General features: G+C 40.3%; 1 protein-coding gene across 3 annotated transcripts in view; it reads left to right on the top strand.

The window, feature by feature from the left end:
• Positions 1 to 10,168: 10,168 nt before the first annotated feature.
• The window catches only part of Arhgap20 (Rho GTPase activating protein 20), a 119,678-nt gene continuing 104,783 nt past the window's right edge, over positions 10,169 to 25,063 (top strand). The window contains exons 1-2 of one of the 3 annotated variants that reach the window (XM_063255724.1): positions 10,169 to 10,449; positions 24,803 to 24,885. In XM_063255724.1, the coding sequence (XP_063111794.1) occupies positions 10,345 to 10,449; positions 24,803 to 24,885 (188 nt within the window). In that variant the 5' untranslated portion in view covers positions 10,169 to 10,344. Of the gene's footprint in view, positions 10,450 to 10,566; positions 10,950 to 24,802; positions 24,886 to 25,063 lie in introns of those variants that run through there. The other 2 variants (XM_063255725.1, XM_063255726.1) reach the window with 2 other exon arrangements.

The following is a 25,063-nucleotide window of genomic DNA, read 5'->3' as shown; positions in this document are numbered from 1 at the left end:
ATGCCCCTATCAGTAAGCATTTTACTAAGAGAGGTTTCCACAACTCATCCCTTAATGCTGACCCTGCAACATACCTGTCACAATATGAACAGGAACAGTTAAATTAAGCTCTCAATGAACTTTTCTAACCCTACTGGCTCCTTGTATTTTTTCATTTTATCTAAAACTCTATCATATTCACTCTCTCCTTGATACTCTTCTTCAGCTAAGACTTTCTACAAAGTCAGAGGCAGTTTCATCTTTTCTTGTTTCTAAGAAATAATACAAAGATTCTCTGAGATAACGGATTTTCAGGCATTATCACTACAAAGAAGATAATCACAAAATAAGTCTAAGAACATTATCTTGTTTTTCCAAGCCAGTAAAAGTTATGGTTTCTAGTCTGTGTTCAATTGTAATTCACTTTGATTTAATAAGCAGGCATCTGAACATCTAGTGTAAGCCAGGCACAGTTCAAGGTGCCTCCAGGGACATAAAGAAGATTAAAAGGTCACCCTGCCTCCAAATGAGCTGATCCATCTGCCTTGATTAAGCCTGTCATGCCTGAAGAGTGTCTAATACTCCTTGAGTGATTCTTCCAAAGGTTAGCTTATGAGCTTTGGCTTTCTGAAGACCTCAGGCTCTTGTGATTTGCTTAGCAAAGGACCCAGTCAAAGAATTGAAGGATTTCCTGTAGGACATTTTTCAGCCCTGTGTACCCATATGTAGATAACCAAGACACACACAAAACAATAATTTATAGGTGACTTGAACATGAAAAAGATGACAATATAAAATGAACATGTTAGGATCCATTCTTGAATCCCAAATATAACAAAACAGCTAGACAGCTACATAGAGTTTTTATTGTTTGATTTTTCTTTGTACTTTTTTGTTATCTGATTTTTGGTTATGTCACCTTTGTACTAACCTGTGTGCTTTCAGTAACGATTCTTTCAAATTACACCAGGTGGTTTCAGGGTCTTGGAGGATAAAGGAATGAAGACTTATTGTTTAATGAGTACAAAGTTTAACTTTTACAAGATGAAAACAGTTCTGTAGATGTAGTGGTAGTTGACTGTAGAGTGATATAGATGTACTTAATACCACTGAGTTGGTTAAAATGATTAGCATTTGATGCTTTATGTTGTAATTTACCTCAATAAATAAAATTTTTAGAAAGCTATATCAAATGTTGAAAACAAGGTAAATTTTATTGTTTTAAAAGTTCATTTTCAGTCTGTGGGAAGCTCCCTGCAATACGAGTTACCTAAACTTGTACTGATACATTCACTTGATAGCTATTAATACAGAGAATGCTTTCCATATTAAAGATCAACTACTCAGTAGAAAAGTAGGAAACTTCGCAGTCTTATGGGTTTTTAAAAACTATATAGAACCTTAATGCACTATGCTTAAACTATGTAGCATAGCTACCACAAGCGTGAGCTTTGGGGATAGGTTAAATTGACTTCATTTCCAACATGGACTTTTCTACTTTCTTAGCGACATTGAGGGCAGGTACTTAATGTCTCTGATCTTAGGTAAATTATAAGCACTAATTGCTACTACTTGGCATTGGTATAAGAACAGTTGAGATAATGCACATAAGGTTCATGGCCCAGAGTAAGCACCAAAAGCAGTGTTGGCCATTACTCACACGAACTATTCTTTATGTGTGGACTTTTCCCACCTCCCCACAATTATCTTAGCTATGCAGATACCTCCTGAAAGCTTTATTAAACCACGCACTCTCGCCCCAAGCCTAGTGCTCCATGAGTATGCTAACATCTGTACTCACAAACTCGAATTGTATATGTCTCTCACACTACATTGTGAAACCCGAAGGCAGGGACTGTCTCGTATCTTTATATTCCTAAGCTTTAGCCATATTTTCATTTAATCGTGAAAAGCTAAAAGACCTATACAGATATAGTGTGTCCTCTCTTTAAAATTATTGTGCATAAAACTCTGACATTGGATGGAACTTTGTAGAAGAACGTTAGCTGTGTAGTTGGATAAGAGCCACACTTCCCAAGTGCCTTCAGGTGTGGCAGGGAGGGGTGTGCTTTACAAGCATTCTTTCTTATGAAACTATTCTGAGACAGTATGTCCTTAAAATAAAGAGAATAATAGTATATGAATATTCAGGAGGTGGGGATTGTTTAGTTTGTTTCAGTGTTTTAACTGGCAAAATTTAAAAGTGCCAACTTTTTCTCCCAGCATTTCCAAATTTAAAAGATTTACTGGTCAGTGAAACCCAAAACCCAGAAACCAATGAACTTTAAATTCATTTCAACTGTAATATTCTGAATGTGATTTAAAAAAATGTGAGTACATGTAGCATCTAATTGAACATGCAGGCACATTTTACAATTTAGGAAACAGAGAAGAGACTTCTCAGTGATAAATCACCATCTTCAAGAGAAGTTAATCCTAGACTTTAGGCCAGTGACAGATTTTTAAAGATGCACTCAAGACATTAAACCTGAACTCTGTGGCAGCAAGGGACTGTGTTTTAGAAGGATGTACTAGTGACAGGAGCACACTGGTGAGGTGGCTGCCCAGCTGACTACAATAAGCCACAATTTTTGAGTTAATTTTATTTCCTAAAGTAAAATCCTGATAGGAAGAGAAACCAAATCGGGCATGATGTGGAAGAGCTGTAGGTGCAGACAGACATCTTTTTTCAAAACTTCATTAAACTGTTGTATGTTTTTCCAGTGTTTCCTTTCCTATCACACCTAACAAGCAAAAAATATTATAAAGGAGGAGGAGGAAGAGAAGGAGAAGAAAAAGACTGGATAGGGAGCAAAAAAAGTAAGAGGAGGAGGAAATGGAGGAGGGAAAGGAAAAAAGAAGAGGAGGATGAAGAGATGGGGGAGAAGAAAGAGAAGGGGTAGAAAAAAGAAGGAGAATGCTTCAGTAATCCTTTCATTTCAAGAACTTAAAGATGTTAAAAGCCAGTGCACGTGACATTTAAGTGACGGTCCAAACACTGAAACTGACTGATGATAAACAGTAGGATAAGGATAAACCTTAGCGTGTGGGGAAGTGGTGGAGGTGGGTTATACTTTAGAGAAACGTAGCGAAACTAGACTGTTGATAAGCACTTGAACACTTCTGATGTTTTAAAATAATCTGTCTGACTAACCCTTGGCCATGGAACGTGGCTTTGCAGATCTCTAAGAAGTTTACTGTGAGTTGTGGTGCCACCCTACCCCCTATGCTTTCCCCAAATCACAACTTTTGCTGTGGAGAAAAATAGGATTCTAGAACCACTCTTGCCTATGAAACTAATATAGGTTTATCTGCACACGACAGGAAGACAGTTCTGATACCCAATTAGATTTTTAGCAAGTGTCAGGAGACTCAGTAGTCAAACTACTTGTCCTGAAAATGATCCTATTGTATTTTCCTAAGAAAATACTTTCATTAGCATTTGGAAAGAATGTTAATGTTTGGTTAAGCTAAGTCCTGCTGATGCTTTTGTCAAGATAACATAAAAATGCAGCATCAGCTATAATTATCTTGACTTCTTTAACACATCCCTAGAGAGCAATAAAGTGCCCATAGCAGTAGTGTGGGAGACTCCAGATACATCTTCACTTGATGTTCTCGTTCTATAAATATTTCATTTTCACTTGTCCTTGGATTCATTGTGAATGTTACCTAGTATTTCTTCCTAACCAAAAGACTTAAAAGAAAATATATTACTGTGTAACTGCAGTGTTATGGTTTGTGTCTAGGTAGCCCCCAAAGCTTCATGCAGTCACAGGGGTTTTTTTTGGGGGGGGGTCAGGTGGCTGAATCTAGAATGTGTGACTGATTTGTAGTGCAATGCTGATTAAGGGTGTTAGGATTAAAGGTGGTTGATTGCTGAATCAGCCCACTGATTAGGTTGGCATCACTCTGATCCCAGTAGACGGGATACAACGTAAGAGACAGACAGAGGCTCGTCTCTCCCTCCATTGTTATATATGCTGTTTTCTGCAGCCATAAATGGTGGTCCATCTGCCCTGGAGCCAATCAATTATGGACTGAAGCCTCTGCAAACCACGAGCTTAACAAACCTTTCCTCCCTTTTCTTTGGACATCGGGTATTTTGTCCCAGTGAGAGAAAAGTAACAAAGAAAGGCAGTCGTCATATATTGCTCCAAAAACGACTGTGTGTTTCTCTCCTCTTGTTACCACACTCTGCACACATCAAAGGCTGTCTGATGTTCTGACCTGATGGGGCTAGCACTTAAGTAATGCCACAGGCTTATGCACATTTCCGTGACATCTAATTTGCTAACAATCCCATTAAACATTCATGTATATTTTATTTCTTTTCATTCCTTGCTGATTAGTAAAGTATTTCTGTGCATCAACATAAGCATTTCTTTTCTCATTAGGTCCCTTTCTGCTCTGTTCTTTGAGTTATGGTGCTGTTCAGTAATTAAACATCCCAGTATTTTAGCACTGGAACTGTGGAGGCAACTTTCAATGCCTTAATGATCGTCTCACACAAGAAAGCAAAATCTTTTCGTATCTAGTCCACAGGAAAATGAATTCCTATTTTTCACTCTGGCAGACTTGTTTTATTTGTTGTTTTGAGTACTAAAGACAGAATCCAGGGAGCTCTACCAGTGAGCTTCATCCCCAGACCTTCTGATTTTACATCTTGAAGGGTTAAGGAGTTAAGCTGCCTAGGCAGGCCTCAGCTTTCTATCACCTGCCTCAGCCTCCTGAGAAGCTGAGTACGGCGTGTAGGTGTGTACCCTGTGCTGGGCTGGTGCTCTGATTTTGTAAGCTTTTGTGCCTGGTTTAGGAAAAGCGAATGGAAGGATCCTTCCTTTTCTGCATCCCCCTTTTTCCCTTTTTCCTTCCTCCAATCTTCCCCTTCTTCTTTTAAGAACAGCCGGTACCTGTTACAAGGTTTAGAGAATCAGGGAACTCCAGAATTAACTCGAGATTCCCAACCTAGAGCTAATATTCAGGGACACCCATGTCTATATTAAACTTTATTTTTTATTATTTTATTTTATTTTAAAAAGAAAAAAGTCAGAAAGGAAAAACAAAAAGCAAAAGAGATAAACAACAACAGCAAACCCAAAACAATAACAATACAGGTTTTCAAAACAGAATGAAAGAAATTTAATAATGGTTGTTATATTGCATAGTGTTCTCTTTTTTTTTCCAAAGGAAGAAAATTAAATAAAATAGAAAAACAGAAAAAAACGTGTAGAACAATACCGAAATCAAAGAAAATTAACATCATAAAATGGCTAGCTGAAAGTTTCCATAATAGTAAATGTCACTTGCACAGTGTTGCTCACTACACAACACACTTTCACCCACATTCATCTCAGATGTAACAGGCCACAAACCTTTGAGGTAAGCACTAAACATATCCAAGTGGAAGTTCACAGCAGTTAAGTAATTTGCAGTATTTACACAGTAGAGTTGTGGATCCAGGAAGCAAAGTAAGATCTTTGACTCCAACTGGAGTTTATTCGCGTTGTGCTAGTGGTTCCTCAAAGGACAGTACCAGCACCAAATTTATAAACGTAGGCATGTTGTTAACTTTGACATTAAAAATTAGTTTCTGGTTTAAATAAAATGCTTGTAGCAAAAAATTATTGGATATAAATATTGTACATGAAAACGATAGTAAGATGCCAGTGACTGCAAAAAATAAATGTGGGTATTCTTGTATAGATTAAAAAATATTTTAGAGGACTAGCTACTTGTTCTTCCCCAGCATAAACACTACCAAGTTTTCTTCAATGTTTTGGAATAGTTTTTCAGATTCATATTTTTAATCAGTTATAAAATATTTCCATTCAAATGGCCACTGCATGCAATGCTTTTGTTTTTGAGCTTCCCACTTGCCTGGCAGGTGCTGTACTGCTGACCCCTGGGTAACGTTTTTGTTAGTCCAAATATCTAGGTCTGACAGTAATAAAGTGGACAGATTCAAGGTTAATTGCTACCCAGAGAAAAACCTATTTGCAAAGCTATAAACCTGAATTATGTAATCCACATTTACTATTCTAGGAAATCAGATCAATTTTTATATTAACCTAAACATAGTAGGATTAACAAAGAAAGTCTTCTGATGTTATCAAAATCAACAAATTTCTAAACTAAATATAATTGATTTTAGGAACATTTACAGTTTGGGGTTATTTATATGCTGGATATATTAATGGTTAATCTAAATTTTACTATTTTTCTGAAATTTGAACAAAATTAAATCTTACGTTCTTAAATTGTCAGAGACACAACTCTGATTATTTTTAAATCTGTGATTCTCAGGGGGCATAGAATTCCCCACAAGAAACTAAAGAAATTCATACCATGGTGAGAGTTTCTTTCTATGGCTCATTGTCTCAGAATATGGGTTTATAACACGGGAGGATAAAAATCAGAGTACAAAAAACTGATATGTTGATCTCTTCTACAACAATAAAATTTACATTCATTAATTTGCTGATTTCATAAGCAGTCCGATAGCGTGTGGCACATAATGCTAAAGACGTATTGTTTTTATTTTTACAGAATCCATCCCAAAGCAACTGCTTCTCCAAGTTATTTACAAACACGAGCTCTTAACTACTGCTCCGTAGAGGACTACTGTGAAACACGTCCACATCTGTCCATTTTGCACTAACTTGAAACCTTATTCTAAAGCTTAAAAAATGTGCATCTAGTGCAATGATGCGCTCTTTTAATCCCAGGACTTTCGGAGGCTGAAGCAGAAGGATTTAGAGTTCAAGACCCACATGGGCAACTTAGTGATGCCCTGTGTCAAAATATAAAAACTGAAAAAAGGCCAGGGTGTGTGTAAGTGGTAGTACACTCCTGGGTTGGATACCTGGTACCATTTTAAAAAGAAAAAAAAAAACAGACAAAAAAGTGCAGTGTATGTGTGTGTGTGTGTGTGTGTGTGTGTGTGTGTGTGTGGTGTGTGCCAAAAGAAAGGAAGAAAACAAAGAAAAAAAGTACCTAACAAGATAGAAAAACTGGAATTTATTAGATTTCTTTTATTTCATACTGTCTCTAAACTGAAGAATTAAGTAGCAAATTACCATTTGGCTGTATTGTATAAACTCCATTCTCTGCCCTTCTCTAATTTCTATCATTTCTGGGGCACACAGCTCTGTAAACCATGTGACCAAGAAGTTCAGTTCTGGTCTTGAGTGAAAACTGCTTCAGGTATGCTTACTAGATTATAAAACTGAGTTGCTAAGTAAAAGTGTGAGCAATCAAAGTTTCTCTTTATGGCATGTTTGCCATCCCCCTTTGGAAAAGGGAAAGAGAATGATGAGAAATCACACCAAATTACTAAATCACCGTAACAGGTACGTGTTTCAGAGGTAGCAAACGCACGGCTGTACAACACACATGCGATATTAACATTTGGCTCTTGGAAAGCTCTTGTGTGATGAAATAAAAAAAGACGTAACTTTAAGCTCTGTCATGCGATCTATAGAACATTATTTCACCTTTAATACTTCAGTTTCTGGTCTTATCAGGAAAAAAGCCACCACAGACTTAGCATGAGGAGGATAAAGGAGAGAATGAATATAAAGACCTCTGAAGTCATATAACCTGTATTAGGATCATGGGTTACAGGGTCTTGGTGAGACATTTAGTGTCACAGAATTCAACCTCCTCATTTTTAGAAGCAGAAATAATACCACTGTGCATCTCATAGGTTTATTGTGAAGACTGAATGAAAAATAAAGGATTTATTCTAGTGCCAAGCACAAAGTAAGGTTTCATTAAATGCTAATTTTTTCACTTACCCTCAGTTGTCAAATGACATCTTCTCACTTTGCAATCATTATTAAACTCTATCAATTTAACTTCTATCAAATACTCCACTATTAAAGTTTAGGAATCTAAGGCAAATTTCATTTTAAACTTTATTCTGAGGTTCACTTTTTGCAGAAGTTAAGCAAAGTACCTAGGTGAAGCGCTTTTTAAAAAAAATGAAATGAATTTCCTAAGATGATCTCTTTACAAAATCTTTTGCCACTTCTTTTTAGCAACAGGAAAAATGTGTGAAGTACAAGAAGAAAATATCCTACATATATTGTTACTACTAGTATTTTAATTACTATTAATATTCTGGTTTTCTGCATTTTAAAGAAAGATCATTCCATTCTTTCTGTAAAGATGATGTTATAATCAGGGTTTGCAAGGGAAAGGATTTAATACAAAACTCATGGTTTATAGAATTACTTTATAATATTCACCCCATGAGTCAAATGCAAAAGAGTGCAAGAGACTTGTCCACACACTAAAAACCCAAAGAATCAAGCTGAGGGCCCGGAGTCCAGCTGGAGGCTCATAGCCCAGGACACTGTCTCTTACAAGTCTATTTCAAGGATCTGCACTGGGAAGGCACAAAGGTCAGCGATGAAAGCTAGAAAGTCTATGCCAGCTGGATGAAGGATCTGCGCCAGCAGAATGAGAGATCTGCACTGCAGCCAGGAAGTGACATTCCAAGACCAGAGCTCCCCTCAAAAGCACGGCAGCCGTCTTCAGCAACAGCAAGGTCCAGGCTCTTCCAGTGAGAACAGCCGAGTTTATATTAGAAAAGCCAGCATAACAAGACTCTCCAGGAGAACCAACAGCACACCATCTTCCCCTCCCGTTCTCTATTTATGCTGTTGGCAGCAATCCCTAGGTGGGCCCTCTGCATCCAGGGCCACACTGGTTCAGCTCAGCTGGGTGTTACAGTCCACAATCAGTTATCCTACCCACAGATGATATATCCTGATAAGAGGGATTAAGCAATTCAGAAAATTTAAAATTTTAAAAATTACTTTAAGCTCCATTACCCAGAAATTACTAATACTGATACTGAAGTCACATATCTGCATTATTTTCTGTACAACTATAATGAATGAACACTTGTTTGTACAGATGGATGGATAAAATGGATAAAAAATTTAATTTCCCTTGACTTTCATAAAAGAAAACAAACAAGTTAACTAGAGAAATTAAGCAATTTAGAAAATTTAAAGTTTTAAAAATTACTTTAAGCTCCATTACCCAGAAATTGTTAGTATTTTATTAACTGTTAAAGTGTCTCTTCCTAAAAGAATTCTGGAAGGCTTTATGCAGGGGGCATATGAGACACTCTAGCATATTAACAAAAACTGTCATATTTAAAACCCTACAATTATCTACTTTAGTCACTACTATGCTTGAAAGACATTAAAAGTCTTTCCTCGACCTTTCAATGTTTAGTCTTTTTATCTATATATTAAGATTTAACTATATTTGCTCTTTGTCTTGTTGCAGTAACTTAATTATTCCCTGTTAGTTTTATCCTAGGATTAATTTGCTGTTAACCAGCCCATCATTTTACCTCTTACCTGTCTGTTGTTCTTAATCTACAGAGTCTTTCTCCTACCCACTACCACCACCATCCCAGTTGCCAGGTTTTGAGATGTTTTGTGCGGTCTACCTACAAAACTTTTAAAAAATCTTCGTATTTAAAATCACAATCTGTAGGCTATAACCTCTAACAATTAAATCAGACTCCCTAGAGAAAATGCCAAATAGTTTTAAAAGCTCCCAAGGTGGTGTCAGTGCTTGAGAACCAGTCTTAGATTATGCTCCTTTCATTCTTTGGTAGCTATAGATGATTTTTAAGAAAGAATTTGCTGCCCTCAAAAATCACCCCCCCCCAAAGTCCTTGTTCTTAAATTCTTTTTCTTATGTATGATACATTTTTCTGAAACTTCCTTCTGCCTTTCTCCTCACTCAGTACATATCTATTTATCCCAGGCAAACAGAACTAAACAAAACCTCTATATGCCATTTATGAGTCATAGAACAATTCTCATTTTTAACAGGAATCAGTCTAGATTACTGTTAGCCATATCCAGATTAGGAAAGGTATAAAGTGACTTGTTCAGCAAACATTTGTGTGGTCTGAGGTCACTGATCGTTCTCTTCGACACCCCGAATGCCCACACGTGTGTTCGCGGAGCACGGGGAGGGTGGGAAGAGGAAAGACTGCACCTCGGCCGTCTGCATTAAAATAGCGACGCGAGCGAGGGCGGGGCGGAGCGGGGCGGGGCCGGGGCGGGGCCTCGGCGGCGGGGCGGGGCCTGCGGGCCGACCGGCGGTTGCGCTGCAGTCCCTCCAGCCCGCGGCGCCGAGCGCTTGGCGGCGCGGCGGTACATGGCCCCGACGGGAGGCGCGGCGCCCGCACCCGGAGCTCGGCTCCCCGCCCGAGCGCGGCGGCCGCGCTCCGCCTAGCGCGCCCTCGCCCCTCCGGCCGCCCGCCCGCCCGCCCGCCCGCGGACATGCCCGCGTAGCCCTTCCTGAGCGGGGACTCACTGGAAGGTCTTCTTCATGGAAGCGATGTCTCCCCAGCAAGAGACCCTCGGGGGACAGCCGCCGCGCTCCTCGTCCCTGACCGGCGTGTCCCGGCTCGCGGCGGGCCCGGGCACTAAGAAGGTGAGCGCGCCGAGCGAGCCTCGCGCCCCACGCGCCCACGCGCCGCCACGCGCCGCCGCAGCCCCGCGCAGCGCGCGCCCCCCGCCCGGCCAACGCGGCGCAGCGAGGAGGCGGCCCGGGCCGGAGCGTTCGCCTCGGCCGCCGCAGCCCTGGCGTCTCGGCCGCGCGCGTGCCCACGGCGGCTGCCGCGCGGAGCTCGGGTCGCGCTGATCGTCCCTCGGAGCCCCTCGCGGCTGTCGCCGACGCGCCGCTGCTCCCCTTCAGGCCGGCCGCGGAACCCCAGCCCCTAGCATTAGAACTGTAATTCGCCTCCGACGAACCCTGCAGTCCCGTCTCCATCTGCCGCTGGGTCCGGGGGCCCCGGCGCTGGGTCCGGGGGACGGAGGTCGCCTCCCTCCGGCCCAGCACATGCCGGGCCCCAGGGTCCCCCGAGGTGGCCCTGGCGGAGTCAGCACCGAAGTCCTCGGAGCTGGTGCTACCTGCCGCGGGAGCGGAAGAAGGTAGGCGCGAGGCTTCGGCGCTGGCTCTGCCCCCTCACCTGGCTGCAGAGGCGCAGCTGCTTGGCTCACTCAGGAGGAAAGAGGGTTCTTATCGCGGGCCGGATGGGGTGAGGTTAGAATTGAAGGTGCGGGTAGGGGATGCTGATGGACTATTTTAAGGGAACGTGAAATTTGGCTTGGCCTAGAGCCGGCCGGGCGGGGATGGGGGAAGGGGGCTGCGGTGGAGAGTCCAGGCCTTGGCCCTGAGCTGGACCCTGGGCTTAGGGATTCTGGCAGAGCTGGAGAGGGTCCGGGCGTGGGCGTGGGCGTGGGGGTGGCGCGCGAGGTCCCTGTCAGAGCTGGGAGGAGGGGTCGGGTAACAACTTGTAGCCTTCCCTCCAGATAAACAGGGCTGCGGTGCGGAGGGAGGATTCCGATTGGGGTCAGGTTTCTTTGGAACGGTTCCCTGAGCCCGTTAGTTAGTTAGTGCACGTGGGCTGGGACCTCCCGGCCTTGGCTCTCAGTCTGCCTCTTAGGAATTGGTTTGGGTGTTTCTGGCCATGCCTGCCTCCCCTGGTCCTTCAGCACTAGACCTTCAGATTTCTGGCCATTTTTGTTCGTTGCCATGGTGGTCCCTTGTCAGCTTCTCCAGAAACAAATTTTGGCGAGAGAGATCGTCTAGCTCTCATGACATATTTTAAGGCATTGCATCGCCATAATTAGAGGCTTAGGAGGTTACGAGGCTCCCTGCTTGTCCAGATTGTACATCCTTCCCTATACCTTCTCACCAAGATGCTGGATTGGCTGAGAGATCAGTTGGAGAGAAGTGAGATCATGCTGCAGGTACAGACGTGTGTCTCTGTGCTCCCAAGGCCCTTGACCTTGTGGTCGATCCATCTAGGGGTGTCCTTCAACTTGATGCATGGGCTGCAGTGCCTGCACAGTCTTTGATGTACTGAGGCTGCTGTTTGTTGGTTTTTTCCCTCTTACAGAAATGGAGGGAATGTGTTTCCAAATAAACCTGTACGTTATCAGGTTAGTGGTACAAAAAAGATGTTAAATGAACGTTCGGTAATTGGCATATATTGTAAAGCATTGTTTATAATTTTGTAAATTTAAGGAATTGTAAAAAAAATCAGAGATTTATTTTTGTGAATATTTTTCTTGCACCCTTCCCCCCAAGGCTCATTAAGGATTCTGGCAAAGGAAGAAATACTAGAATAGCTTCGGCATTTGTCAAAAATGCATGTTCAATAAATGAAGGACTATTTTGCCCTTTGCCCATGTTCTTTTTACTTCTAAGATGGTGGCCTTTATTATAAAGCACAATGAGTTGATATACTACCAAAGCAGTGTCTTGTTCCCAACATAATTCGAAAAATTAAATGTGAATGAGTGGTGACATAAATAGGCACGAAAATGTTAGCACTTACTGTTTGTGATTTTACTATCTGTAATTCATAGCATTGTGTTCCAGTTCAAGCCAAAATTTTTGAATTCGTTTTTAAACTCATTTCCTCATTCTCCAGTAACCAATTCATCAGAAAAGCTACTCTCACTTGAAACAGGAGTTATCTCCACTGTTGCCACCGTAGTCCGAGCACCACCAACCCTCTCACTCCTACCTTTGCAGACTTCTTGTTTGACACTTTTCTTGACCTTCCATAATCCAATCGCTATTTAACACATCAGAAAGATCTTTGAGAAATGGAAAGTAATCGTGTTGCTGACCTGCTTAAATTCCTGGGGTACCTTTCCATCATATTTTTGAGAAAAGTCAGACTCCTTTTCTTTGCAACAGCAGGCGGCCTGCTTTTTTTCTTAAGTCCTCAAATTTGGTCCTGTCTTGAGGCTTTGGTGGTGTACTCCCTCTGCATCCCCCCACCCCCAGTTTTTAAAGTGTTGATTCACATTGTTCAGATCTTATGTCCTCCCAGAGGCCTGTCCTGACTGCCTAAAAGGAAGTTAGCCCTCAGTCATGCTCTGTATCCTCCTTCTTGTCATTTTAGCATTATACTTTGTCTCATCGTGTCCTCTTTACCTTATACCTGTCACTTGAATCAGCAGACCGTGAAAACTGTAAGACCAGGTGCTTCATCTGTATCGTTCCATGTTGTGGCCTCAGTGCACAGAAGTAGCGCCTTCTACCCACCAGGTATTCTGTACATGTTAATTGGGTTACGTGGAGCAGTGAACGGGACAGGCATGTCCCCTGTCCTGAGAATTGATGGGTTAGAGCAGAGTCAGCAAACCTTGCCACGAGGGACCAGATAGCAAATATTTTAGGTTAGCAGGCTGGATGGCCTCTGTTGCAGTTGTTTAGCTCTGCTGTTAAAGTAACGAAGAAGCCATGAACAGTACATGGGAGTGAGTTGACTTTACAGTGTTCCAATAAAACTTTATTTAGGAAAACATAAAGTGAGTGTCTGTTACCTGGTTTTCTGACTGCTGGTTTAAGCAGTCCTGTAGAGTGGGACTTGGTGCCATGATGCAGCTTTATTTTCCACAGTGCCTAGTTCAGTAGGCACTGGCCACACTTGCCTCTGAGCTCTTGGAACGCCCTGAAGATCTGATGTCTGGTGGCGTTTTGTTTGTTTTTCGTAGTGGTAGTAATAGTAGTAGTAGCAGTCCTGGGAATTGAACCCAAGGTTTCGCACTGAATTACATCCCTAACCCGTTTTAAGTCGGAGACAGGGTCTCACAAAATCCTTAAGTTGCCTAGGCCAGGCTTGAACTTGCAGTCCTCCTGCTTCAGCTTCTCAGAGTGCTGGGATGAAGCCACTTGTCACTACACCTGGCTAGGATTTATTAACATCTTCACCGAGGTGTAACTGATACACAGACTGCGCATACTTCGAGTATATAAGTATATAAATCTTTAAATTTTGATATAAGTGTAGTGCAAAACTATTTCCTTGGCAATCACTGTCCTAGTAACTGTAGGTTAACTGTGCATTTTCAGGTACAGATATAAATAGAACCATTCTTTCTTTTTGTCTAGCTTCTTTCATTCGATGTGTGTTTGGTATTCATCTAATCTGTTATGTGTATCAGTAGTGCCTATCATTGCTGAGTAGTAAAGGTTAAATATTCTTTATCTGAAATTTTTGAGATCAAAAGAGTTTTGAGTTTTGGAATTTTTTGGATTTTGAAATATATATGTGTAATGAGATGTCTCAAAGACGACATTGAAGTTAAACGTCAAAGACATTTATATTTCATATCACCTCACACACATAGCTATAAAGTAATTTGTGTAATATTTGTTTTATATAGCATGTTACATGAAATCTGGTGTAGAATTTCCCTCTTGTGAAATCATATTCATGCTTGAGGCACTTTGAATTTTGGATTTTCAGACTAGGAGTAGTCAACATGTGGACCACAATTTGTTTATTCATTCAGCTGTTAGTAAGCACTTGAATTATTTCCAATTTTTGACTATTTCAAGCGAAACCTTATTGAACACTCAAGTACTGTAAGCCTGCACGGACCTGTGCTTCCGTTTCTTTTTGATGTGTTGTAAAATTGGATTGTATTTTAGACATGCTTTTAACGTTTTAAGAGACTGTTCTGTTGCTCTTCTCCAAAGTGATTTTATATTCTGCTAGCTGTGTATGAGATTCCTATTTCTTAACATTCTTACCAACACTTGTTGTTAGGTCTTTTTTGGTCACAGTCATCTGGGTATAAAGTCGTGTCTAGCGGTTTTGTTTTACATCCATGTAATGATTGATGGCTGAGCCTCTTTCCTTGTGTTTGTCATCCATGTATCCTCTTTAGCAAAGTACTTATTTAAATATTTTCCAGTTTTGACTGGGCTATTTACTTTCTTTATAATTGACTTTTGATTTGCTGTGTTGTTTTCAGATGGTTGCCAGGTCTGTGATTTGTGAAATCTTCTCTGTGTCTTGTCTTTCTTTTCTTTATTAAAGTTTTGCGTATTTATTCAAGGATTACAAGTGTGTGCTACCATGTCTGGCTCCTTTCTAGTCTAATAACATCTTTCGAAGAAGAGAAGTTCTTCATTTTAGTAAAGTTTACCTTAGTTATCACTATTTGAATTTAAATATAAATAACCCTGTGTATTTAACGATTACTATATCAGACAGCACCGGTTCAGAGGAAGGGACAAAAGCAGTAATGAACCATGACAATTGCTGTTAAAGAAGCACAATGCTGGTGTAGATGAATATGGATGTGAAGTTGGACCACTGTGCCTTGGATTATTAAGTTAGGCCTTTAAAGTGACCCTTAACTCTTTTATCAGCGAAAAACAGTGTTTTATAAGTTATTTCAGGAAATGGAAACCATAGGTTTAAAGATTCTCAAGTAAATGTGTTTGAGGAACTAGTCTGTAAGTGCTATATAAAAAGTTAGTCTCTTTATTTTATAGCCACATTGATTATTTTAACCTCCAGGAGAATTACCTACCTGAATCACTTATCTTTACTTGCTAGTCAGACTGTCAGTTTTAAAAACTCAAACCCACTCTCAGATAACAAAGACTTTCCATCACTGAGGTTCTTTTAAAGAATATATAATATATATCTACAATACTGTCTAATTCCTATTATATTATATTCTAAAATATAACAGTAACATAAAAATAATACTTTAAATTCCTCTGGAATAATGTGTCCTTGGAGATATCCATATTTTAATGCAATGAAAATATGTCTTAGAATCATTTTACTTAGGGTTGATTTGTGTAAGATTCAAACACACTGACCCTTAAGTCTCACTTACAAATTGAAAAATCTTTAATAGTTGTGTGTTGGAATGGGAAAGAAAGATTTATAATATAGAAAGTCAGTCAAGAACAAATCATTTTAAAATAGCTCCAACAAATTACAATATCCCACTTGCTATTGTAAAGTCTTCATTCTTTTTTTTTTTTTTTCATTGTCTGCATCTAGCTCTATTTATAGCACTATGTAGTACACTCCAGGCACTGACTTTGACCATGTGTGTGTCTGGTACCGGGGTTTGAATGAAGCATCGGAGTGAGGAAGCTTTAATTCTCTCAGCACTAAGAAAAACAAGATGCCAGTGGTTAAGCCAGCATCCTACTGAGCCCTTGTTTGCTGGTGTTTACAATGTGTATGGCGTAAAATCAGGATTGCTTGGTTATATCCACTGCAGCCTCCAGGTAAATGTTAGGTCAACACTGGCTATTATTGACAATCAAGGACACAGTAACTTGCATCTTCATGGTTTTTCTTTGTGTCTGCCACTCTCTGATGTTTCGTGTAAAGCCAGATGTATCTCAGGAGCTCTTTCAGCCAGGACCAATCTCAGTGTCAGTACCTCAGCCCAGCTTGCTGTTGGAAAGCTTGGCATGTTCTCCAGACAGACTCATGGAGCAATATTTCAAAGTTATGTGTGGGTGCACCAAATCCTGTCTTAGGTAATTTTGCTATGGAAAGTCACGTGTGTTGGAAATCCAGCTGAAATGCATTGAGTTCAGTAAACATTTGTATTAGAAATCTTGAGTCTGAGAAATATATATCTTGCATCCATAGTTATTCTTAACATTTGAGCACAATAACACATGGCGAAATAAAAATTAACTTTATAACTCTAAAATTCATGTATTAGAACAGAATGAATCGGTTTTTTATAAAATCAAAGCTAAGGGTAATCTTACTTTATGAATTTATCTGAAAAGTAATTGTTAATGTTGAAAACTGAGTCTCCTAGGTTAAAATAGACAGTTTTAACTCATAGACTAAAAGGTCACACGCCACATGTGCTTAAAATGGTGCATTTTTTGCTGCTGTTTCTGAAATGGTCATCGTGAAGCCATTTATCACTCCCTTGTACGTTCTCCGAGGCTATGATTGGTCAAAGTTCTGTCAGACAAAATGTGGAACATGTTTAGTAGACTGAGAAGTGTGAAAACTGATGGTAGCTATGGGACAGAAATCTTATCCAATCGATAACTTACATACATATCTGAATTCTTTCACAGTTGTTAAGCTCATCTCAAGTGTGTAAATCACAGGACTCTGCACAGGTCCCGATGTGTGCAGAAAGCCTGCAGAGGAAAGTTTCCATTTGGTAGTGGAGAGGGTGATCTTTAGCTTCTGCTTGTGTCAGGGAGACTTCAGCGCCGTTAGGGAGGGTGGAAAAGCAGCAGAGGTCATTGCCTCGGCTCAGCCACCAGCAGTCTGGCGTGTAGGAAACACCATCCGGTTCATTTTAAAATTTTGTTTTAGTCTTCTATTTTTTGTGTAGGGACAAGTTTAGAAACAGCCAACCAATAGCAGAAGCAGCCCCACTGTCACTGTATGTCAGTGTAATGCTGAGTAGCTTTGACCTAATTTTGACAGACACCTGTCACATGGCACAAATGAAATGTAAAACCTGTTTTTAGATGTCTGGTCACTTGTATGTGGGCTCTGAAGATGGAATGTGTGTGACCACATCATCTCACATATCACAGATCTGGAAAGCCCAGCTGCTCTGTGTCCTTTTGCTTTTTCTTTATTTACCTAGGGCCTAATTTATACCTAAGAGAGTTTCTTCCACGCCTGCACTCACCTCCTTGAGCCTCAGGTCTGGTAATAGCCATTAATAGGTAGCATTATGTCTGAAGCTAGATAGACTGGGATTTGTTTTTTACTCTCATTTGATATACTTTTTACCTTTATGTCTTTTGAATTTGATTGCAGTATTTTCCCCCCTCTGTGTGAGAAAAGTGCCTCCTATAAGGCAGAACTCACCATTGCACATGTGTCTGGTATCCACCCCCTTGACTCTCGGGCAAGTGGGTGGGTATCGGGGTAGCCAGAGTGCCCCTTTATCATCGTGCATCACAGTTGTACAAATACTACCATTTCATGTGGGCCGCCATGTAAGCGGAGTGGTGGAGTCCTGCCCTGTAAGGGACTGCTGCATTAGAAGCCATATGGGTGATGGACACTGTACTAGGACTGCTGAAAGGAAATCATCACCAAAGGTTGGAACTGTTGGCTTTGCTAAGGAAGAACATTCGGCCAGTTTGAAGGCCCGTGATGCTACATCAGAATCCTGTATGGGCAGGGTTGGAGCCAGAGAACATGCATAATTTGTGGAGGACATTCTAATATTCTTATGTTTATGTGCACACAGTAGTTAAGTACTTTGAAGCTTACCACAATGTATATTATCATAGTGCGTTTCACTTCAAAGTATATCTTTATTTGATTCTTTGTGATAGGTAGACCAGATGTTATGTGCATTTTAGAGAGAATCTGGGAAATAATGTGGTAGTCCGGGGCCCAAAATTAAGGCTCAGTATCTGCCAGCCCAGAGTGCGTTTTTCTTCATCACATAGATTTTTATGTTTGTTATACTTCAAAGTGATAATTGTCTTATGGAAAGAGGAAAGAGCCAAAAGTAAAACCATTTCTTCCTTAAACTCAGAAAGGAATCTAGATTCCTTTACGTTATTTGTGAAAACACTGTTTTACTTAAATGTTCAGATTGATTCTGAGTAGTGTGATTTATGAGTGGACAGAGGAGTGCACTTACCGCAGGCCAGACGGACAGAGGGCAAGTTTCAGATTACCACGCGGCCAGAATCTTGTTGTAATAACAGCATCCAGAAACAAGGTGTAAGGTTAAAAATAATTTTTTTCCTTCCCAGAGCAAATGCCTTTGAACTATAATTGTTCAGAGGCTTCGATATATCTCTGCAAATAAACGCTGCAGGCATGCAGGGAAGGCAAGAGATAAAGTATTGCTCACTAAATGGCACAGACTAGCCACAAAAATTACCAGTCAAATTTGAACAAGTTAATTTGTAGTTTGAATAGTTTTTCCTAGCCTTGAAAATTTGGTGTTTTAAAAAAGCTTTCCTCAAAACCTTTGTATTAATGCTGTGTTTATTTATTTTAAATGCTTGAAAGTATCTCTAGCACCATTTCACTTAAAGTTGACTGAAATGCTTGGATTTTGTTTCTAAACAATGCATGAAACATTGCGGTAACCTCTGACTTAAATCTTTCATCCTGCTCCTTTCCTTTGATATGCTTTATTTTCTTTAATCACTATGAGAGCTAAGAATTACCAGGCTCAGGGTGATTTAGAGGTTTCAATATAGTGCTACATTTCTTGATTGAAAGAAAGACAACTTGTGGTAAGAGTCTATATGCAAGTTTTTATGTAAAAGGTATTTCCTGAGTTCTTCAAAATAAAAACGCACAACTTGTTTCTTAAGTAACCATGTTATGACCTCATTTTCTTACATAGGCACTCTTGTGCTCTCACCGTAAAATCTCATACACGGTTGATGTTGTTCACTTAATATGCAACGCTCAAGAATTTTTCACCCGGAAGCCCTAGATTGGCCACAGGAGGAGGAGGGAAGGAATGTTAGCAAATCACAACAGGCAGATGAGCAACTTCCTCAGGTTTCAGACGGTTCAAATGGAGAATCATTGAGAATTTTTGTACAAAAATGTATTAGACAAAAATCAAATAATTGTCCACTTCATACATTATACTTCAGAAGATTATTATAAGAAATGAATTTTAGCTTCTGGCTATGAACCAGTTAGCTGGGATAGGGCCCAGTAGGTTAGTATTTAGATAAATAGTTTAACACGTAACAAATATAATTTACATACCATATAACTCACACATGTGAAGTGTGCAGTTCAGTGGCATTTAGAATAGTCATAGACTTGTGTGTCCATCCCCAGTTTAAGGCAGTTTCTTTGCCTCAGAACGGTGCACCCTGCCTCTTAGTGATCGGCGCTAAACCCCTTACCCCAACCCTAGAAAACACATCTGCGTGGAGTGTGTACATTGGTTCTGAACGATTGGTATAGATGGCTTGTTTTCTAAATTATGATGTTAACCTTAAGGTTCATTGGATCTGTAGAATGTTTCAGTTTATTTCTTTTACCACCACATAACATTTCATTGTATAAATACATCACGTTTTGTTTATTCATCACCAGATGACAGGCACTGGGTTGTTTCCATGTGAATGATGCTGTTGTGGAAGGTTGTGCCCAGATCTTTATGTGGGCGTGCAATTTCATTACTCTTGGCCACCTATCTAGGAGTAAAGTTTCAGGATTTATATATGATAACCTTTATGTTTATCTATTTGAAGACCTGCCAAACTGTTTTCACAATAATGCACCATTTTACATTCTCATGTCGTGTATAAAAATCAAATTTCTTTCCACCTTCACCAGTAAATTCTTTTTTTGTGTGTATACTTTAAAAAAATTGGCTGTATAGGTTTTTTTGTTATTGTTCGTTTGGGTTTTTTTTTTTTTTTTTTTTTTTTTTTTTTTTTTCTCGTCTTTTTGAGACAGAGTCTTGCTGTGCAGTTCAGGCTGGCGTTGAGCTCACTTTGTAGTCCAGGCTGGTCTTGAACTCGCCGATCCTCCTGCCTCAGTCTCCTAAGTGCTAGCATGACAGGCGTGAGGCGCCAGGCCCAGCTTGGCTGTACAGATTAATGAGTTTAGTTTGGACAGGCTCCACATGCGTATCATGGTTTTTGACCCTCTCCCACTTTCCTGCTCTTGCGCTTCCCACATCCTAGTTTCGGGTTTGGGGGAGCGGCTCAGGGCGTATGTTTTTCTCGTTTTACAGTAAAAGGGATCTTGCAGTTAATTCCCTTCAGGGTAACTCCCCTCACTGCACACATACTTAGCCCATCATTTTTGCCGCTTCCTAAAGCAGTTCTGCAAGTCCTCTTTGCTGTCTGTGTGAAATACGATCAGATACTTGGTGAATGCTGCTGCCGAGAACTGTTCAGTGGAACGTGAGTGCGCAGAAACATTGCAGACTGTCCTCACCCGCCCTGCTCGCTCCATGTGGCACTGCGTGACCTCCACAAAGTGAAACAGCCGTGAATGGAAACATTTTCAACCCATTCAGGACATCAAGGCCATCACAGCAGTACAGCTAAAGGCACTTGAAAAAAGGGTTTCCCGAACTGCTTCAGAAAGTGGGACAAGTGTTTGATGTGAGGGAGAATATTTTGAAAGGGATCAATGTCAGTGTGTTTTTTATTACAATTTTTACAAAGAACTTAAATGTTCACCGTCATTTTCAGTCAAGCTATGTTTAGGGCCAAGCATGTGATATTTGTCTTTCTGAGTCCGTCTTGTTTTGCTTAACCCCAAGTGGTGTTCAGATCCATCCACTTACTTGCAAATAACGATTTCCTTCTTGTGGCTAAATAGTATTTCGCTGTTATGTGTAGTGGGCACCCAGACGGCGGGCGCCGTGTCCTGGTTGTTGTGACCTGCCCCACGTTAGTCGTGGGTGTGCAGGTGTCCCGCAGGTGCTGCTTTTCGTTGCTTTAGGTACATACCACGGGCTGGGGCAACTGGATCAAAGGGCAGCCCTGTGTTAGGTGTTGTCGTTCTTCCCTGAGGAGCACCCGTACTGGTTTCCGCAGTGGCTGCATTAATTTACATTGCAATCAGCCGTGTAGGAGGGTTGCATTTTACTTACCTCCGCCCAGGATTTATTTTAGTGCTCTTAATGATAGCCATTCTGAACGAGACAATCTCAGTGTAGTTTTGATTTGCATTTCCCTAATGGTTAAAGATGTTGAGCATTTTTGCCATATACTTACTGGGCATTTGTATGTCTTCTTTTGAGTATCATTTTTTTTTTTTTTTTGCTTATTTATTAATTTTTTAGTTTTATTTGATTTTAAAGGGGTTTTTCCTATTTGTTTATTTTTAGGATTTTTTTTTTTAAAGTTTGTTGTGATTCTAGCTAGTAATCCTCTGCCAGAGGAGTTGCTGGTAAAGATTTTTCTTCCATCCTATAAGCTGTTTCTTAACTTCATCTGTTTCCTTTGCTGTACAAAACTTTTAAATTGATTCAGTACTGTTTGTTGACTCTTGCTATTGTTTCCTGTGCTGCTGGAGTCCTAAGCAAGAAAGGGTTTGCCTGTGCCTATGGCTTCTTTTCTTACTATAGTCACTCTAATGTGTATGAAATGAAATCTCATTGTGGTTTTTTCCTACATTTCCTTTGTGGCTAATAACGTTGAACCATTTTTCATATGCTTAAGGTGTTTGTGTAGCTATGGAGAATTGCTTATAGTTAGACCCTTGCTTGTGTTTTTGTTAGATAATTTGTTAGATAGATTTGTAATATTTCCTTATGTAATTTAAATAAGTCACTTATTAGATACATAATTTGCAAAAATTTTCTCCATTTTGAGCATTGTCTTTTTACTTTCTTAATGGTGGTCTTTGAAGCATAGAAGTTTTAAATTTCAAAGAATATCTAATTTGTTTTTATTATTTGTTGCCTGTGCTTTGGGTGTTATATTTAGAAAACTATTGATTACTTCATGAACTTTTTCCCTATTTTTTTGACTCAGATTTTCAGAGTTTTAGGCTTTTTCCTCTAGGCCTTTAATCAGTTTTAAACAATTTTGATATATTAAGACTTAGAAGCCCAACCTTATTCTTTTTCATGTACCCATTTATTCCAGTAGCATTGGTTGATAAGCACTTAACTTTTACATTATCAGCAGATACACGTTGACCATATAGTTTGCAACTTTCGTAAATTCTCAACAGATTATATACCCAGGGTCAACTTGGATGCTTATTCTGTACTTCTACTCATTTTTTTGTTTTATCTTCTTCAAAAGATGCTTACTTTCCTCCATGTGATAATGTTGCATTTTCATGTGATACTGTTTCCAATGAAGAATCTCAGATCATTTTAACTTTTTTCCCACAATCTTTCCTTTTTTTAGGTTTACTCATCGTAAAGCTGCCCTTTCAGCCCTCCCAATTCTTTGTACATCTGAATGCCAGGTAGTCTAGCGTTCGAAGTCCTGCTAATGAAGGCCTCGTTCTAGGCCCTACTGACAGCGATGTCAGAGTTAAGGAAAGCAGAGGTCTGGAAAAGGCCCCCAAGATAGATTAGGCAAACCTTCAAGGTCAAAACAGACAGGAAGTAAGGGGCTAAAATAAAGCTAACACAATTGGGCTCACTTCTAATTTTAAAGAAAAAAGTGGGTCCTAAATAAAAGGAGTAGAATCAAGCCCAAGCCTGACACGGAACAGAGTCCTGCATAAGTCTGGGACATAGCTTGGTACATACGAACAAACTGCCCCCCACATCGTGTTAAAATCAATTCAGCCTTCCATTGTTGAGGGTCTTCATATGGATAGATGCTGCTGCACCCTGAAATGTCAGTATTTTCTCCCAGATTTCCTTTCCCTGCAACCCTTACAGTAGTCATAACAGCCTTAGTATGTTGAGATTCCTGAAGGTTATGTTTCTTTTATTTTGTTTTTTTTTGGGGGGGGGGTTTGGTAACGGGGATCGAACTCACGACCTCGCACTTGCCAGGCAGGCGCTTATGCCGCCTAGCTGAATCCTCAGCCCCGAAGGATATGTTTCTAAGGGCTGCAACTAATGAAAGCCTTGCCCTGAAGCTCGTGAAGCATGGGATATAAACCAGTTATTGCAATCACTACTGTTGAGAGGGGTTAGGCTTTTGGGGGAGTCAGATGGTAGCTGTGACTGTTTCTGTATAAGAAAGGAACTAAATTCACATGCAAACATTTTTCAGGAAGTAACCTGGAGCCTAAAGCTGGTTCATGGTTAGTTCTCTCTGATTAAAGTGTTTGATAGTGTCTGTTTCTTCACCTGTTCGTTGCCTGCCCTTTGATAACGTTTATCTTACCAACTTTCATATAGTGGTCTCTGCTGCTAGGAGATTTGGAGCTGTAGAATCTGCATATAAGCCAAAGGTCAATGAGGGAACACTGAAACTGGGACCAAAATAGTGGTGACCGCAGCCATTTGAGAGCAGTGCCCGGGAACCTGGCGAACCTGTGGGAGAGGAATTATGCTGTGAAGTACAGCATCTCGGTCCTAGTCTAGTGTCTGTGTTTTATTTTACTAACTTAACTGGAAGTCCTTTCGTGAGTCATGTAACAGGATGCTGACCTGAGTCTGCGCATTAGTTTTCTATGGTTCCTCTGAGAGCAGTGTTCTCTTCCTGAGATTGGCTGGCCTGGGCCCTCAGGCCATGGGTGAGACCTGGGAGTCTCGCAGGAGACTCTAGTCTCATAGGAGGGACAGGATGGGGTAACCGGCGTGGTGACACAGTCTCAGCTGCACTCTGGACTAGTGTGGCTGTGACTGTCTTACTAACTTTACTTGTCTGTCTCTAGTAGACCTGCTGGCTCTATCTAGTGCTGTTAGATATGTAAGACTGAATTCAGAGAGTAACTAGCTGGTTAATTCAAGTGGAATAAAGCCTCATTTACCATAAAGTTCAGATCACTGGAAACAAAGTATTCCAAAGGATCTGATGTATACTTATGTATCACTTAAAAAGAAGAAAAATACTACAGAAAAACATCCTTTTTGAATAAGCAACTCTAAAATGTGTATTTAAATTTAAAATAAAATTTAAAGGTTATATATTTATGTAAGAATCTGTCACCATTGGTTTTGCTTTAACTGGCTCTCCTCCCCTTTACTTGACCTAAGTTTTCTTTCTTGAGACTCAACTTGAGACTGTCCTGCCTAAGAGGTACAAACAATACCACTGTGCCTACTCTGATGATATTTGTGGATGTCAGCGAAACACTTTCTGGCCAGTTTTCAGCATGGGACCTGACACTGGAAGCAATGGTTATGATGGTGCTTTTCCTAGATTCTGTAGTCAACTTTTAATCTCTATTCTGTGATCGTAGAGAGTACTATACCTATTAACACTTATTATCCTGTTTTGTGTATTATAGTGTAGTAGCCGTAATGAAATTATAATCTTCTTGATAAGCAATACAAAACTTATTGAATTGGATTGAAAAAATCAACATTTGCCTCTCTCACAAGCCAACTGGTCTTCATCTTGATTTTTTTCTCAATAGAAAATGAAAACACTAGCAGAAAGGAGGAGGAGTGCCCCATCTCTTATCCTGGATAAAGCCCTCCAAAAGCAGCCTAGTACTAGGTAAGTGCAAAGCCTGCAATATGTATTTGGCATGTGTCAGAACTTTATAGGACAGGGAGAGTTTTTCAGATTATGTATTTTTTTGTGTGTGTGTGTGGGGTTGTTTATCAGCACCAGAATTCTCTGCTTAATATAATAGAAACTGTGACTTATGCTGTAATCATAGAAACTTTTAGAG

This window comes from Cavia porcellus, unplaced genomic scaffold, assembly GCF_034190915.1.
Source record: "Cavia porcellus strain 051 isolate PalLab524CR breed Dunkin Hartley unplaced genomic scaffold, mCavPor4.1 scaffold_9, whole genome shotgun sequence".
Classification (NCBI taxonomy): domain Eukaryota; kingdom Metazoa; phylum Chordata; class Mammalia; order Rodentia; family Caviidae; genus Cavia; species Cavia porcellus.
The sequence above is the reverse complement of the archived record's forward strand: the minus strand, read 5'-3'. Positions and strand labels throughout refer to the sequence as shown.